This window comes from Rhinolophus ferrumequinum, chromosome 15 (assembly GCF_004115265.2).
Source record: "Rhinolophus ferrumequinum isolate MPI-CBG mRhiFer1 chromosome 15, mRhiFer1_v1.p, whole genome shotgun sequence".
In the NCBI taxonomy this organism is placed as follows: domain Eukaryota; kingdom Metazoa; phylum Chordata; class Mammalia; order Chiroptera; family Rhinolophidae; genus Rhinolophus; species Rhinolophus ferrumequinum.
This window is the reverse complement of record NC_046298.1, coordinates 17,761,983-17,780,753: the sequence shown is the minus strand read 5'-3', so window position 1 is coordinate 17,780,753 and position 18,771 is coordinate 17,761,983. Positions and strand designations below refer to the sequence as shown.

General features: G+C 41.6%; 1 protein-coding gene and 1 pseudogene across 4 annotated transcripts in view; one reads left to right on the top strand and one right to left on the bottom strand.

The window, feature by feature from the left end:
• Nucleotides 1-18,771, bottom strand: part of PRMT7 (protein arginine methyltransferase 7) — a 41,555-nt gene that overhangs the window by 17,470 nt on the left and 5,314 nt on the right. For all 4 annotated transcript variants that reach the window (XM_033128207.1, XM_033128206.1, XM_033128208.1 and 1 more), the window contains 4 exons: nt 18,211-18,247; nt 11,151-11,300; nt 9,704-9,812; nt 1,065-1,177 (listed from right to left, as the gene is read on the bottom strand). In XM_033128207.1, coding sequence (XP_032984098.1) covers nt 1,065-1,177; nt 9,704-9,812; nt 11,151-11,300; nt 18,211-18,247 — 409 coding nt within the window. The remainder of the gene's footprint in view (nt 1-1,064; nt 1,178-9,703; nt 9,813-11,150; nt 11,301-18,210; nt 18,248-18,771) is intronic.
• LOC117034838 (glycosyltransferase 8 domain-containing protein 1-like) lies at nt 6,400-7,839 on the top strand (annotated as a pseudogene).

Below are 18,771 nucleotides of genomic sequence, written 5' to 3'. Positions count from 1 at the left end.
ATTCTAAATATCCTTGTTCTCTCTTGCAAGGATACATCTAGTTGGTGGTTTTAACGTGGAGAAATAGAAATTCTTCCTACTGAAGTTCCTAGAAAAGGATTTTACACTTTGGCAAAGGTGAGAAAACTCAGAAAGCGTCAGTCTCCATCACATGCTGACTCTATGAGTGATGTGGACTCCGGTCCTGCCTGCCTTGGAAGGAGCCCACTCCTCACTCCGGGGCACCGAGAACCCCCAGAGAGGGTCCCTGGCTGGGACAGCTGCAGGCTCACCTGGATGGTGCCCACAGGGCAGGTGCCGGCAGAAGCAGCAGACACTCACACCTCCCCAGCTGGCCTCTGTCTTGGGGGTCTCCACCTCCAGTTTATGCCCATACAAAAGCAAGATCAATGTCTCCAAGGTAGTCTTTTTAACATATCTCTCTTTTCAAAAAAACTGTCAAAGATCGCCACCACCCAAACTCCTTCACCTGGAATGGTCTGGCCTTCAAGGCCTTCTACCCTCTCCCCCATTATCTGCCATTAGCTTACAAGCGCCCCAGGCTGAGTCCTCAGTGACGTCCTAAACAGGTCCTCTACCTGGAATACCTCTCTGTCTCCTTAGTGCCTTCCAAATTCCAACTTCTCCACGTGCCCTCATCTCCTTCCTCACCCCTGACCTCTTCTATCTGCCCTATGTCAAATGTCTGTGGTGCTTCTGTCTGCCTCTCCATTCAGCCCACCCAGTCTTCACCATTGCTGACTAATGTGGGTTAGAAGCAATAAGGATGTCTTAAACTTCTCCATGGATGCTAGAATACCTTCCACACAGGTGACACTCAAAGAATGTTTGCTGAATTGAACTGAATTTGAAGACAGTTTCTTGCCTTTTGACTCTAACCTACCAAGACTTGGCATTTGAGAGGCACAGAAGTGATAATTAAGAACTGGAATCCTGCAGGAATAAAGGGGTGCCCTAGCGTACATGGAGAGGTACTGAGGGCTCGGGCTGTGAAGAGCAGGGAGAGCCGTGTGAGACGGCTCAGGTCACAGCCACATGCCTAAGGGAGGCCCTTGGTCCCCTACCTGCACGAGATGCCTGTGCGCGTGCTCATAGGAGGGCAGCGCTCCCTCCCCAATCAGTTCTGTGTCAAACAGCTCCGTCACCAAGATGTTGGCACGGCATGGCATGTCACCATCTGAGAAACACAAGGAAACAGAGTCAAAAGCAAGCAACAGACTAGAAAAAATATTTACAGCAAATAGGTGCAAGATAAAAGATTACTAAGTCACTAAATTGAAAGTACATGTAGATGCTGAAGTATTTAAAGTGTCATGTCATGTCTTTGACTGACTTTCCAAAGTTTCAGCAACAAAACAAAAATATCTATATGTATATAGAGGGTGCCAAAAAAATGTATACACATTTTAAGAAAGGAAAAAACTATTAAAATTAATACTCAATACATACCACTAACAAAAGATGAATACAAGTCACGTTTGACTTCTGCAATGACAAGACATACCCAAAGTGGTTACCGTCAGCGTAATTTCAATAGTTTTTTCCTTTCTTAAAATGTGTATACATGTTTTTGGTACCCTCTGTATATCTCAAAATGCTAACACTTGGTAAGTCGTGGTTAAGAGAATATAGGTGTTCACTGTACTACTCTTTCAACTTTTCTGTATACAAATTAACAAACTACTAATTATTAAATTAGCAAAAATTATTTGAAAAAGCAAACATTGAATGCTGGTACTTTAAATACTTCTAGGCTAAAAGGAGGGCGATAAAATCAAAGCAAGAGAGGCTGATTGATTCCACTGACACCCAGCGTTCAGAATCCCGTTTTTTACACTCTGAATTAAGTATTAAGTAAATCCCTCTGAATTAAGTATTTCTTGCTACCAAACAATCTCCCAAATAACAGTTGTTTTGGGATAGAATGTTATGATCTTTTTGTTAACCCCATTTTCTAAACCTCTGTAATGTAATATTGCTTCTACTGTTACGACTTTTAATGAGCCAAGAGACAAAGTAGACTTTGGAAGCAACATTCATCATGAAAAATTAACTAAACATTCCTAATGGCTCACGAATTACAATTTGACAAAGCCCACTCATCTTCCCTACAGAGAAGACAAGTCTCACGCAAGAAAAGAGAAGCATTAAAGTGGTTTAAAGAAGGGTGTAGCAGAAAGAGCCTGAATCTGGAGTCATGGAGACCTGGGTCCTGAGCCTACTTTTCAGCCTTGAACCCTTAGGGCTGACCATCAGTCACCTCGTCTGTAAAATGGGGATAACGAGATCTGCTCCATGTGGTGGTGGTTAGGATAGCAAAGGTAAAAACTGTCCACTTCCTATGAAGAACACTTGTGCTCCACGGCAGTATGATACGAAAGGAGGCTGAGAAGAAACTTCCAGCACAGAAGTTTCCAGCACAGAAACTTCCAGAAACTCTGTGTCTTCCAGCACAGAGACGACCCTCCTGAGTGGCCCTGTCCATCCACTATCACGCCAAGCTCCCACTGAAATACATCCTCCCAAACTGAGCCAACCACACCCCACCCCCACGTACCTGCTTCTCCCTCTGATGTTTCCTCCTCAATGAATAGCACCACCAGTCACACAGTCCAGAAACCTAGGCATCATTGGTCTGTTCACCATTGTACCCCAGTGCCAAGAATAATGCTAGCATCCAAAAATAATCAGCAAACATTAGCTGAATTTTTTATTCTTCCTTCTCTGCCACCCTACAGCTAATCAATCACCAAGCCCTGTCAATTCTAGCTATTGAATAACTTTTAAGCCAATTATGTAACTTAAAATGAGTTATTGTTCAAATTTCTAATAAATCTTCTAATCTTCTAATAAATCTTTATGACCCAGTGAATTCCAACACTCTTGAGAGCCTGGTGTCTAGAATGTGAGTGCTAATGCAGAAGGTGCAGAGTGTGCAGCAAGAGCCTGAGGAGGGGCAGCTACCCCACGTGCCTCATTAGTCTTCACCAAACGACTAGATGGATGAACAAATGCTGCCCCTAGTCACTGCTGCATATGCTTCAGGATGAAATCCATCCATCTCTGAGAAATGGGCAACAAATTTAGGTGCCATTTTTAAAAAAGGGCATAGAACAGAACCTCGGAAAACATGCACTTGGGAGAGAAAGAAAGCTGCAAAGGAGAACCAATGCTGGGAGATGTTACTGAGGCCTGGGATGAGAGTTGCCAGAAAGAATGAATGGTAGACGTACCAAAGCTGGGGCCTGCCCAGTGGCTCAGGTGGTTGGAACGACGTGCTCCTAACGCCAAGGTCGCCGGTTTGATTCCCACATGGGCCAGTGAGCTGCGCCCTCTACAGCTAAGATTGTGAACAACGGATTGTGAACAACGGCTCTCCCTGGAGCCGAGCTGCCGTGTGTGTCTGTGTGCTGCCGTGCATTGCCATGGGCGGCTGGTGGCCAGCGTAAGTGGCTAGCAGCTATCATGAGCGGCCATGTGCTGTCTTGAGCGGCAATGGGCTACCCTGAGCAGCTGGTGGCCAGCGTGAGACGGATTACCGGCAACCCACTGCCTCGGGGGGGGGGGGGGAGGTGGTGCGCAAGTCTCCTAATACCAGCATGGGCCAGGGAGCTGTGTCCTACAAAACTAGACTGAGAAACAACGGCTTGAACCAGAGTGGGAGGGGAGACGGAAGAAGGGGAGAAAAAAAAAAGAAGTACCAAAGCTGCAGTGTTTGAGAGGAAAAGCAGAGAGAAGACCATCAGCCTTGGCAATGAGAAAGCCACCTGTCGAGTTGGGGGTATGGAAACAAAGTCCCATTTACAAGGGTTAAGGACCAAGCAAAGTTGAAAATCTACCCACTAAACAAATATTACTGAGTTCTTTTATGCCAGGCATGTGCAAGCTATGGAATGGAATAATTAATAAGACCACACAGCTCATGACCTCAGGCTGCTTCAACTGTGTGGGGATGTAGACCTTAAGTACTATTTCATTATTGAAATAACTATTTCATTATTGCAGTGATGAGCACTACAAAGGAAAAGTATTAAGAAAGCATATGAGGGGTCTGGCCTAATGCAGGGTGTGTTTGAACAACACACAGCCTGGCGGAAGGCACAGAGTCACAGAGAGTGTGACATGGTAAAGGCTGGGTCAGTCTCTTTGCTGTCATGAAGGACAAACTTGCAAAAATAAATGATCTCCACCTCTGGCCAAAATGGAGTAACTAGGATCAGACTTATCCACCCTTTGTAATCAATTAGAAAACCAGACAAAATACATAAAACGAGTGTTTTCAGATATTAAACAAGAGACAACCCAGTTTGTTCCCCAAGAAGGGAAACTAAGGGACCCCTTCTACTACTCCTCTGGCTTTCAGCCAGCAGGCACTTTCCAGACCGCAATACAGGTAGTGAGAAATGAGAACACAGCAATCTGACTGAGCTAAGGAGACAGCAATTGGAGTTCAGGGAAGCGGAAACAATTGGGACTTGCAGGAGAGAGAACCAGAGAGGAAGTTACACAGAATGGAAAAAGGGCTTCAGAAGGTTGCACAGGGCTCCCTTTAGGTCTCTTATTGAGTATACGAGGTGTGATAAAAAAAAAATATGGTGTGTTTAAATTTAAAAAAAAAATTATTACAGTAAAAGATATATTGGCATTAATCCCCCTCAAAATCCTCCCCCTCGCTTCAAACACACTTATCCCATCGTTCTTGCCACTTTCTGAAGCAGTTCTGCAAGTCCTCTTTCATGAGTGTCTTTAGTTGCGCTGTCATGGCTGCCTCCATGTCCTGAATCGATTCAAAACGTTTACCTTTCATGGTCATTTCGACTTGGCGAAGAGCCAGAGTCGCACAGTAACAGATCCAATGACTAAAGTAGATGAGGACACACCATAATGTTTTTATTAGACAGAAACTGCCAAACCAGAAGCGATGTATGACACGGAGCATTGTCATGATGGAGGAAGAAGACCCTCATGAAAGAGGACTTCCAGAACTGCTTCAGAAAGTGGTAAGGAACAATGGGATAAGTGTGTTCGAAGTGAGGGGGAATATTTGGAGGGGGATTAACGGCAATGTGTCTTTTACTGTAATTTTTTTTTAATTATTTAAACATTCACTGTATCTTTTGATCACACCTTGTATTCACACACATAAGACTCTAGAAGACCAGGCAAAGGATGACCATGTAGCGACAAACTGAACAATTTCCAGAGCTCACAGAGAACTGGGTAACACTCCAGATCTGATCAGCCAGCACGCAGGCACTCAGCAGAGACCCCAGAAAGGTCACGTCCTACTACTAGTATGGCTAAAGTAGCCTTAAAGCAGTGGTTCTCAATAGGGGGCGATGTTGCCCCCATCCTTCACCCTAGGGCATGTGGCAATGTCTGGAAACATTTTGGGTTGGCACAAACAGTGAGGGGGAGGGACATGCTACTGGGTTCTATCGGTTGGAGGCCAGGGGTAAACATCCTACAATGAACAGGGTAGCTTCTTCCCCCAACAAAGAATTATTAGGCCCAAAACGTCGACAGTGCTGCTGTTAAGAAACCCTGACTTAAAGATACTCTAACCCTGTTTCAACAAAGCTTAAAAATAAGCCTTGAAAGGAGCAAACTGATTTGCAAGTAACCCAACTGCATGCCAGACAAAGCTTTTAAAGGAAGACAACAAAGTCCAGCACTCAGCAATGCAAAATTCCCAATATACACAAGCATCTAAATAAAAATTACTAGACATGCCAAGAAGGAAAATGCAACCCAAAACAAGGATTAAGAATTAGTTAATAGAACAAAACCCGAACAGACAGATGATGGAAAAGACAGGTAAGGATGTTAAAACAGTTCATGTAAATATGAACAAAATGAGGAGAAAAATGAATTATAAAAAGAATCAAATGAAACTTTAGAGATGAAAAATGTAATACCAGAAATGAAAAGGTCACTAGATGTACTTAACAGATTAGACACTGCAAAAGATCAGTGAACCTAAAGACCTATCTGAGAAACCATCAGTGCCCATTAATAGGTGAAGGGATAAACGAATTATGGTATGTCCACACATGGAGCGCTGCTCCGCAACAGAACAGAATAAACTCTTGATACATAGAACAATGTGGACGAATCTCAAAAGCAATACGCAACGGAAAAGAAAGCAGGCACAAAGAGTACACACTGTATGATCCCACTTACTCAAAATTCTAGAAAAGACAGAACAAATCTATATTGAGGAAAGATTCAGTGGGTGACTATGGCCAGGGCTATGGGAGGGATTGATGTAAATGATTGTAAAGAATCTCTTTGGGCATGAAGGAGATACTGTATTATCTTGATTTTGGTGGTGGTTCCAAGTGTGTTTAAATTGTCCAAATTCATCAAACCATACACTTAAAATGGGTGCATTTATTTTATGTAAATGATACCTCAATAATGTTGATTAAAAATGGGATAATGAGGCGGCAGCTCCTCCTCCTGCTGCAGGGTTAATAACTAATATTTATGTAAGACAGAAGAGGAAGATGTCATTCCATAAAGCAAGCAGCGTCATCCTGGTCCTGCTGCTCTCTCCTTACTGCTTTTACACGATAACTTCCTCGGCCTGAGCAGTTTGCTAAGGAACGAGGTTTCAGATTCAGGAATTGTTGGGCTTCAGCCCACCGACTTTGTCCCAAATGCACCCCAATAGGCGGTAGATAGGAGACAAGAGGAGATTCCTGTGGCCATTGTTGCATCTGAAGATAGGCTCAGGGGGACCACTGCAGCCATAAATAGCATTCGGCACAACACTCGCTCCAATGTGATTTTCCAATTACGCTCAATGGTAGAGTGGACCATCTCTGGTCCTGGCTCAGCAGCAATACCCTGAAAAGCATCAGGTACAAAATTGTGATTTTTGACACTCAGCTTTTCGAAGGGAAAGTAAAGGAGGATCCTGACCAGGGAGAATCCGTAAAACCATAAACCTTTGCAAAGTTCTACTTGCCAATTCTGGTTCCCAGTGCAAAGAAGGCCATACGAGAATGATGATATAATTCCGTGTTTCCCAGAAAATAAGACCTAGCCAGATCATCAGCTGTAATGTGCCTTTTGGAGCAAAAATTAATATAAAATCCGGTCTTATTTTACTATAAGACTGGGTATAATATAATATAATGCAATATAATAAATATAATATACCGGGTCTTATATTAATTTTTGCTCCAAAAGACGCATTAGAGCTGATGGGCTGGTTAGGTCTTATTTTCGGGGAAACATGGTTGTACAAGGTGATATTCTTGCCTTCTACAATACACCATTGAAGCCAGGACATGCAGTTGCATTTTCAGAAGATTGTGATTCAGCTTCTACTAAAGTTGTCATCTGTGGAGCAGGGAACTAGTACAATTACATTGGGTATCGTGACTATAAAAAGGAAAGAATTTGTAAGCTTTCCATGAATGTCAGCACCTGCTCATTTAATCGTGGAGTTTTTGCAGCGAACTTGACAGAATGGAAAAGACAGAATATAACTAAGCAGGTAGAAAAATGGATGAAATTCACTGTAAAAGAGGGACTATACAGCAGAACCCTAGCTAGCAGCATCACAACACCTCCTCTGCTGATTGTATTTTAGCAACAGCATTCCACCACTGACCCCATGTGGAATGTCTGCCACCTTGGCTCCAGCGCTGGGAAACGATATTCACCCCAGTTTGTCAAAGCTGCCAAGTTACTCCATTGAAATTGGCATTTTAAGCCATGGGGAAGAACTGCTTCATATACCGATATCTGGGGAAACGGTATAATCCGGACCCAACAGGCAAATTCAGCCTAATCCGAAGACATGTGGAGATCTCAAATATAAAGTAAAGTATAATTTATGCTGTAAGCATTTCTCAGGAAATCCTGGAAGATTGTACCGTGTTTCCCCGAAAATAAGACCTAGCCGGACAATCAGCTCTAATGTACCTTTTGGAGCAAAAATTAATATAAGACCTGGTCTTATTTTACTATAAGACCGGGTATAATATGATAGATATGATATGATATATGATATAATACCGGGTCTTATATTAATTTTTGCTCCAAAACATGCATTAGCGCTGATGGTCCGACTAGGTCTTATTTTCGGGTATGTGTGGAAAGTAACAGTTATGGCAACTCATGGAAAAAGGGACACTGCAGTTGGGTAAAGAGATCCAACTGCACTATCTGGCAGTCAGCTTCCCAGAAAGACTGCACGTGTCTCCATCTGCCTTACCAGCAAGTGTTTGCCTACTAGTGCTGAGTGACCAGAGGTGAATGGACTGAAACGGCTGGTAAAGCTAGTTCAACACTGCTGCTTGGTTTTAATTTTGTAACCTATGGCTCGATCTATAAATAAAACCTACATTTTTCAAAAAAAAGAAATGGGATAATGATTTGTGCACTCTTTTGCATGTATGTTATGTTTTAAAATAAAGGGGACACCAATCCCTACTTTTGTGCATGTTTCAGATTCTCCATTAAAAAATATTTTTTAAATGGGAGAAAAATGTTGACCTTAGGTAGATGCTTCATTCTAAAATACTGCATTTAAAAAAATGGGGTGTGGGCCGGCCTGGTGGCTCAGGTGGTTAGAGCTCTGTGCTCCTAACTCTGAAGGCTGCCGGTTCGATTCCCACATGGGCCAGTGGGCTCTCAACCACAAGGTTGCCAGTTCAATTCCTCAAGTCTCACAAGGGATGGTAGGCAGCGCCCCCCGCAACTAAGATTGAACACGGCACCTTGAGCTGAGCTGCCCCTGAGCTCCCGGATGGCTCAGTTGGTTGGAACGCATCCTCTCAACCACCAGGTTGCCAGTTCGATTCCTCGACTCCTGCAAGGGATGGTGGGCAGCATCCCCTGCAACTAAAATTGAACACGGCACCTTGAGCTGAGCTGCTGCTGGGCTCAGTTGGTTGGAGCGCGTCCTCTCAACCACAAGGTTGCCGGTTCGACTCCCACAAGGGATGGTGGGCTGCGCCCCCTGCAACTAGCTGCGCCCTCCACAACTAAGACTGAAAGGATAACAACTTGAAGCTGAATGGCACCCTCCACAACTAAGATTGAAAGGAAAACAACTTGACTTGGAAAAAAGTCCTGGTAGTACACACTGTTCCCGAATAAAGTCCTGTTCTCCTTCCCCAATTTAAAAAAAAAAAAATGGGGTGATATTTATAACTTCACTCTAGAAGCTTCTTTTCCAAATCTTTCCATTGTGCTCTCCAGATACCCAGATATCAGTGGTATGTGAAATTTTAGAAGTCTGGTTCAAACTCTTAGACTATAAAAATATTCTGGAAATGTGGAGAGATTGTGCTACTCAAGCAACTCTCTCATGCTGAATTCTGAAGTAGGATGTGGGAACCAAGCAAAACTCTTTCTGCTGTCTACTTAGTTTCACTTCTGTCTGATAAAACTCAAAACTCAGAGAGCTGAGCCACACAAGAATTCCAACTTACTCAAAGCAAAAAGGTTTTGTTTGCATCACAGCTGTTACTCTTGATTAGCTCTGGTTTACTCACTGCTGATTTGTTTTAGCTAGGAGAGAAATAACCTAGAAGGGAAGCAAAGTGCTTATCTTCAAACCACCACATGGAGAGGCCCCCGTATCTCTGCAATTACCTGGACACATTTATGCCAGATAACTTAAATAAGCCTTTTCCTCTCTTACAAAAGCAAGTAAAGCTTTCAAAGGATGTGTTAATCTTACCTATCCCTACGGTCACCTCTGTGGAATGCTTGTTAATAACCTTAATCTTATCACTGAAGCCATTTTTCTCTACAATCTTCACAGCAGCATCAGCCATAGGCTTGAAAACCTAGAAATTAGAGCCAAAACCCAAGAAAAATTAGCAATTAATGTAATAACATCCTGACACCCAAGATTAGCAAGATGTTCCTTGATTCTGGTCCTAAGATTTGAAGTAAAAGAAGCCTCCACTACAGAGTTTCCTCCTGAATATATAAAATGTACCTGTTACCATTTGGGACATAGGAAATATTTCTTTGGGCTGATTTAATCTAAATAAACAAGACTTCATTGTGTAACAAATAACTTTATTCTCCAAATGTGTGTCATGAAAATGAATACACAGGATGAGATTTCACTGGCTTTAACTTGCAGCTAGGAGTTCCCATTACATACACGAGGCACAGTGGGATTCAGGGGATCCCAGGGAGGTTGCACTACCGCCTAATGACAGCAGGTGTCAGTGCCACACTACAGGGAACCAGGAAGAAGAGTTGTCTCACAAAACTATGATCTGTGACCTGGGACAGGATGTGTCCAGTGCTCTTTATATGAGACTGTTATTGTGTTAGACTTAAGTGTGAGCAGGTCACCCTACTGATCAAAACTGTCCCAAATGCCCACTGCTGGCAGAACACCGCCTATATTTTCTTTCGGTATTCGAGGCCTTCCATAATAAGGACTACCTTGCTTCCCCCACGGCTATTCCTTCCATCCCCATTCCCCCAACTGATGCTCCAGCCACATTCACTGTTCTGAGGCAAACCTCAGCCTTCCTGCCCTCGCCCCGTCTACCAAAGCAAACCTAACTCTCCAGGGCAGCACAAACCCTTGAAAGAATATACACCAAAATGATAACAATGGTTAACTTTTGAGTTAACACACTTTTTATTTTATATTTACCAAATTTCCTATAAAGATATGTATTACTTACATTATCAGAAAAACAACATGTGTTTAATGTTTTATTACAGGGGAAAAAAATGGCAGATTGCCAGACTCCTGGTAAATGTAGTAAGATGGCTGGCTCTGTCGGGATGTTTAAAGTAGTGGATCTCAACCTTGGTGCACATTCAAAAATCTCAACACCCCGGCCATATCCCAGAATAATTAAATCAAAATCTGGAGGGAGTTATGGGGGGGCTAGGCAGCGGTATTTTTTAAACCTCCACCGTGATCCTGACATGCAGCCAACACTGAGAATCACTGTTTCCAGAGGAGAGAACGTGCTCCTAGAGGAAGAAATTGTGTCTGATTCAGCTCTGTAGCCTCAGAACTTAGCCCTGTGCTTGGCTAGCACAGGGTGAGCACTCCATGAATGTCTGTGAACAAACGCACGGGCCAAGTTCAAGGGGCACATGGGACTTCCCACCCAAGCTGCAGGACACGCCTGCAGTGCGCGGCTCACCTCGATGGCATAGCAGAAGTCAGCGCCTGCCGTGACCGCCATCATTGACAAGAGCCCTGTGCCGGTGCCTATGTCGAGAACCAAGGCCTTCTGTCCTCTGTCCTTCACCCTGCTCACAGCAGCCCGGATACCTTGGTAGTATTTTATATTCTAAGAGAAGGGGAGAAGTAGCTGTCACTTTAGACCAGTTATCATAAACAAGTAGAAAGGTGCTTTGTGAGATTCTGGATTCACCATTGGCAACAGCAACGAAAGTCACGACCTCGAGGCCTTCGTGGCCCCTCGGCACTGACTAGATGAGTTGGGCGGGCCTTGCAGGACGGCAAGAGCACGAGGTCCACCTCTTGCTCTTTATTAGACAACTCTCTCGCCCCTCCACACCCACTCTTCTATACTCTGCTTAGTGATGCTGCCGCCAGGGCTCTGGAAACACCTTCTTTTTCCTGCTGCTAGGTACAGACCCAGGGGAAACTAGAGGGTGATGGAAGGTAGGAGGAGGGAGAAAGCTTGTTCATTCCTGTATGGCTGTTGCTATCACCAGTGTCCACCAAGGAGCGGTGGCTGGTTCCAGATGATAGATCCTGCCAGGAATCCTCTAACCAGCCTCCCCGGACCCTTCTGAGGCAGCAGCAGCACTCAGCAGAGATCCCCCTGGAGATTTGAGCACCAGCCCACAGGACCTCTCCTCTGAGCTTCTAGGTTCTGAAAAGCCCAATCTTCTCCCTTGTTTCCCCAGCCCTAGGAAGGTAACTGCTCCCTGCTCTTCCGCCCACCAGTTTAGCTCAGTGTTCTCATTTGCCTCCCAATCCTCCCAGACCTGTATAACCAATTCCCTCTGTTGAAATACATAATTTGGCTTTTGGTTTCCTTACTGGACTCTATTTTACACAGCTTCCTTGTCTAAAACGTATTTTCCCCCTCAGGAGATGATTTCTTTGTAACATGAAGGGTTTTAGTTCAAGTTTTTAGTAACTTAGATATATTTTCCATCTTTTAGACTTTGGCTGAGTAAGTACCCTGATGCTTCTGTTGAAAATAATAATCATGGGAAGACATTTGTAAATCTTTTAAATGTACTGATGACCTGGCAAGTTGGTAAGGAATATCAGGAGGTCAAACAATTGGAAGTGGATCCACCCTCAAGTGAGCCTTAAGAAGACTATCCTACCAGCTGACACCTTGATCACAGCCTACAAGAGACCCAGAGCCAGGGGACCTAGCTAAGTGGACCCACAGAAATGGTAAGATAATAAACTTTCGGAGAATTTGTTATACAGCAATAGATAATTAATACAACATACGTTTACTGTTTTACTACAGGAAAGAAATGGCAGATTGTCAGACTATTGGTAAACGTAGCAAGATGGCTGGCTCTGTAGGAACATTTAAAGTAGAGGATCTCAATCTTGGTGCACATTCAAAAATCTCAACGCCCATGCCACATCCCAGAATACTTAAATCCAAATCTGGAGGGAGGTATGGTCTCAAAAGGGCCATATTCTCTGACCACAGTGCAATCAAGTTAGAAATCTCAGTAACAAAAACATAAAGAAAAAAAGATTTTTGAACATTAAGTTCAAAATTCACAGGTAAAAGACTAAATAAAAGGGAATTAGAAACTATTTAGAACTGAATTAAAAAATTACATATCAAAACTCATGGAATGCCTAAAGCAGTATTAGGAGAGAAATGTATTTAAAAAGACAAAAGATGAGGTAAGCATCTACCTCAAAAAATTAGAAACAGGACTGCTAATAGCAACACCAAATAAGTGGATGGATAAGAATAAAGAACAAAAATTAACGACCTAGGAAACAAATATAGAGATCAACAAGGATAAAAGTTGGTTATTTCAAAAGACTGATAAAATCAATTAACCTCTGGTGAGATTAATCCCCCAAAAAAAGGTAGAGGGAGAAAAAGAAGTAGGAGTAAGCAAAAACTGGGACTGAAGGGCAGCAGTGGTGGTGAGGGAGGGTGACAGCACATGTGCTACAGATATTAAAGAGTGTAAAGGATACCATAAACAACTTTTAGCAAATATATTTATTTTTAAATCAGATGAAGTGGACATTATATTGGAGAGTCTACCCAATACGCCCAAGCAAGAAGAAATGAAATAAGGTCTAGAAAAAAAATAAAATTGTCATTTTTCACAGATGGGATGAATGCCTATTTAAAAAACCCCAAAATACCTACAGATAATTATTAGAATTAAGAGAACTTAGGAAGATTATAAGAGTCCAAATCAATAAATAAAAATCGATTGAAATTTTATGTATCAGCAACAGCCTTTAAATCCTTGGCAAAAGGAAGGATTTCTTAAAGAAGAGACAAAAACCACCAACTGATAAAAGGAAATTTAAGATAAATTTGACATTAAATTTAAGAACTTGTGTTTATTGGATTAAAAAACAACGCACAAACTAAGAGAAGACACTTGCAATATGTTAATATATAACTGACAAGTTTAGTACCCAGAATACATAAAGAAATTTATAGGAATAAATTACTAAGTGATAAAAGAGAAAATATGAATAGGCAATAAACAAATAAAAAGAACTCATACTCAGTAGTAATCAGGGGAATGCAAGTCAAAACTATAATGAGAGATTAGTTCAAATCTACCAGATTGTCAAATATGTAAAAATTGGTTAATACCTAATACAAGTAAGGATGTGGACCAACAAGAACTATCATAAACATGCAGAGAGAATGTAAACTGGCATGATCCCTTTGGAAAAGAATCTGGCATTACCTGGTAGAGCTGAACACACCCAATGGCAAGCAATTCCAATCCTAAGTATATACAACCTATAGAAAAACGTGCATGTGCACCAGAGATCATGTACTGGAATGTTCCAGCAGAACTACTTAAAACAGCAAGAAGTTGGAAACACCCCCAAGTCTATCAATAGAAGAAAGGGTAAGTAATGAGACATACACACAATGGAATCCATACAGTAGTGAAAATGAATAAACTGACTACAGCTACATGCAAAATCAAAAACAATGCTGAACAAAAAGACAAGTCATAAAGAATAAACACAATATGGCTCCATTATATAAAGTTCAAAAACAGCAAAATGAAGAGTTTATTTTTTTATTTTTTTAGAGTGGTAAGAGAGTAGTAGTTTATTAGAAAAGATGATACACTCCAAAGAATTAGGAGGGGGCCGAGCACAAAGAAAAGCAGCTCAAGGCTTCAAGGCTCAAGGTTCAAGGCTCGAGGTGGCACTCTTAGGAGAAAAAGTACACTCCAAAGAGTTTGGAGCAGGCCCCGAGCAAAGGCAAGGCTCAAAAGGCCAAAAGTTTATTTTTCAAGGATACATACTAGGTGATAAAACTAAAGAAAATCCAGGGACTGGCTGATACAGAATACAAGACAGTGGAAAATTCTGGAGGCAGGGACAGAAACGTAATCAAGAAGCACATGGGGAAATTCTGAATAAGGGTAATGTTCTATTTCCTAAGCTGAGTGGTGAGCCTATGAGCATTAATTTTATTATTATTCTTAAAATTGTACATATGTATCTTACACTCTTTTGTATTTATACTCTTCTGAATTATATATTTAAAATGTTTTGTAAAGAATAAGAATGGTACCAGACCTCAAAATAGCAACACCAAACTCTGTAAGAAAATGGAGTGATAATGTCAAAATTCTAAAGAGAAGTGATTTCCAAACTAGAATCCATATTCAGCCTAAGTCGCAAGTGTAAGGGTAGAAAAAAGAAGTTTTTAGATAAGCAAAGTCTGGAAAAAACCTTACCTCCCACGCACCCTCACAGGAAACAAGAGGAAGGATGTGCTTCACCAAAGAGAGTTAACTGCACAAGAAGACACGGGATCCAGGAAATGGAAGGCCCACTATAAAAAGAGAAGTGAAGGAAATCTGCACCAGGACAATAAACGAGAATCCCAGGCTGACAAGATACACAGCAGATCTAGAGAGCACCGGGTCCAGACTGGAGCAAGTCAAAATGATCCCAGAGACATTTGTCAAGAAGATAAACCGACAGAAATAGCCGATTGTTTGACCTTTTCTTTTGCAAGGTCATTTAGACAATTGGGGGAAAGTTTGGGCATAAAAGAATGATGTGTAAATAGAAACAAGGCCAAAATAAGATAATTATTAACAAAGCGTTATGCAAGAAAGGAAAAGTAATCAGAATATTTCACATAGTTCAACTGTGAATAGTGTTTGTATAGTCCTAATAAAGTAAACATGATTTTAACTAATACACACGCTTAGATAGTGCTTGCCTCCTAACAACCCTTGAAAAGGAGGTACTATTGTTATCTCTATTTTACAGGTAAGAAAACAGAGGCACAAAGAATTTAAGTGACTTGCCTCCTGAAAGACTGAATACTGATTTAGAAAAAATTATAAAAGCATTGGGAGGAAAGGGGAACAAACTGGAAGTAAGTGAATGAAAACCAAATTCTCAGCTCTCACAGTGGGGATTCAACAGACAATAGCTATTTAGATATGGAGGTAAACACGAAACAAACAGCTCAAGGAAAAGAAATGAGGTTGCCTCTGAGGTGAAGCAAGAAAAGGTTTTGTCAGGGAAATGACATACCAGTGGACCTCTATTTTTCACAATAAGCCTTATAGAATTATTTGATCCTTAAAATAAGTGCATTTATATCTTGGATAAAGTCAGTATGGCATTTTATGTTTTGTGCTTTCTAACACACACACACAGCTTTAAAAAAAACACTGTATGGCAACTGTTAGAATTTGTGGAACTAGGAAAATGACCATCAAATACATTATATCCCCCCATTATAAGCAAATACATTATATCCCCCAAAAGCAGGAGGGCACTGTTTTCTCTGAGCAGCCGTGGCTGTGAGGTAACAAAAGTAGTGGCTGTGAGGTAACAAAAGTAGGACTGGGAACTGGTCTGGGAGTTTCAGTCCAGCCATGAGCTGATCATCTGAGAACCCTGATAACCAGCTTCTGGAACAGTAAACCAAGGTTGGCATACCCTTCAAATTAATGACACCCGCACATTAAATTAGCTATACTTTTTAATTACTCAATTTTGAAGACACTACAGTGAAATCAGAGCCCTCTTAAAAGGCAATTTGGCAGTGGTAGTGTCTACCAAGGATCATAGCGATGTTCTCAATTTAGACAACAGCAAAGAAGATATACAGATGGCAAATAAGCACAAGATGTTCGAAATCATTAGTCATTAGAAAAATGAAAATTAAAACTACTAAGTTAAACCTACACTTAACGCATGGGCCCAGCAATTCTACTTTTATATATTTACCAGAAAGAAATAAAAATGTGTTCAAAGACTTGTATGTGAATGTTTACAACAGTACTATTCAAAATTCAAAACAGCCAAAAACTGAAAACAATCCAAATGTTCATCAACTGGTAAATGGGTAAACAAAACATAGTATATCCATTTAATAGAATATTACTCAGCAATAAAAAGGAATGAATACTCATACATCCTCAACATGAATGAACCTCAAAAACATGATGAAGGAAGGAAACAAACATATGAGATATATATAGTATGACTTCATTTATATGAAACTTATAGAACAGGCAAAACTATAGAGACAGAAAGCAAATCAGTGGCTGCCTGGGGCTGGGGTGGCACCAGGATTGACTTCAAACAAGCATGAGGTAATTTTACGGAATAACGGAAGTGTTCTAAAACAACAACAAAATGTAAGGCACCACGCAGAAGTATAGAGAAATATGTTTACCCTGGTTTTGCCATTAACCAGCAAGTTCTGATCCCATTTCCTCATGTGTAGAATGGGGGAGGAGAAATTAAAGGGTTAAATAATGAAAAGTTATGAATGTTCTGCCAGGGAGCTTAGATTTTACCTTGAAAGCAGGGAGAGGCACTGACGGGTTTTAAGCAGAAAACTAACATGGTCAGATTGGCATTTCAGAAAGATCCTTTGGGCGGCTACACAGAGGATGGCAAAAAGGGGCTGACACCAGTAAATGAGGGCTGAGGAGGCAGTGGGGTTGAAAGACCCACAGAATTTGATGACAGGTTGTAGGTTCAGTTGACGGAAAATGTGCTATCTTTCTGGCTTGGTTGCCTAGATGGGTGGCAATGCCATTTGTCCAAATCCCCGGGAAGCTAGAGCAAAAAGGACCCTCTTTATAGATGACTCTAAAACCAGAGAGGCTCACAGCCCCAAGAGTCCAATAAGGAGCCAAGACCAGTAAGCTAGAGAGGAGTAGTCAAAAGCCAAGAACAATATTCATTCCACATCCTGTGATTCCCCAACAGTTCATCAAAGGTCCTCAGACATTTGATGAAAATTCGGGAGGCACGTAGTGCCTTCAGTGTAGCCTACACACAAATGATACCGAAGAAGTTCATTCTATCATGGTGTTTCCAAGAAGTAGGTAAGCCAAGCAGTTAACCAGGGCTGGGTGAAGGAGACAACAACACAGCCTCATGACCAACCCTGTTCCCTCTCCTGCCCTGCACTGCTCAGTTTTTAAGTTTGGTCCTACATCTTTTCCTTCAAGCCTCTAGCTTACAAACCATCTGGCTGAGATGGTCAAGCACTCTGGTAGACCAGGAAGTCTGGGTTGCCAACATCATAAGACCAGAACTGGAGTGGTCCATAGCTCAGATAAAAGAAAATTCAAAGAGGAAAGCTGAAATGTAATTCTGCAATGAAAGCCAAATCTGCTTTACCAAATACAGTCTGCGGTGACCTCTAGAGATTTTTAATTTACAAACTGACTATACAATGTGAAACATCACGTAATTAGAGAATTTTTATCTAGAGAGATCATGGAGATCGGCTAGTACATCCTGCTCATTTTAAATCCTAATAAAAGAGAACCACAGAGGTCCCATGTTTTCTCCAAGGTCACACTCAGGTCAAGAGCAGAGCCAGAAGTAGGACCTAACCTCCTGGCTGATTTCCCAACCACTATGCCAACTGGCCCTCAGCATCATTCTAATATCATGCCTCCAGGGGGCGTTTTTAACCTTCTTATAATCCAAAGTTTCAAAACCCCACATCAAAGATAACGGTTTCCTTTTACACTTACTCTGTCTTTGTCATGTAGCATATCCGCATAAGAAGATCTAAAAAAAAAAAAAAAAGAAAAGAAACAACAGGTCAGAAACCTCTGCTATAATGACATACATCAACATATGAGCGCATTCTTAAATCAGATGGAACAAATATGCAGGCCAATTTTAAACTATTTTAAGAGTTATATGCAGTCATTCTCCAGTACTGCAGAAAAAATCTCAGATAGATGTTTATTTTCAGCAAAGTACCTCAGACCCAAGAATGCTCTGTTAGCCCTGTCACAGTAATTCCAAAGCCACTAGCACACTGACCATGTTATACATCATACAGTTTTTCCCTTAGAACCACTCAGACTCAACTTGTCTAATACTTTACATAATCTTGCATACATTTGTACCTTGGGATAACCACAGATGTAATACTAGAGAGAGGAAGCAGGGAAAGGGAAAGTATACACCTGCTGTATATGTGAGGGGTTTCATGCCCCCCACTTTCCCTCATGTCATCAGGAAAACTAAAAGTTCACCAAATTACAATGTTAAACGGAGGAGAGTTGTTTATGCGTATTTTCTAC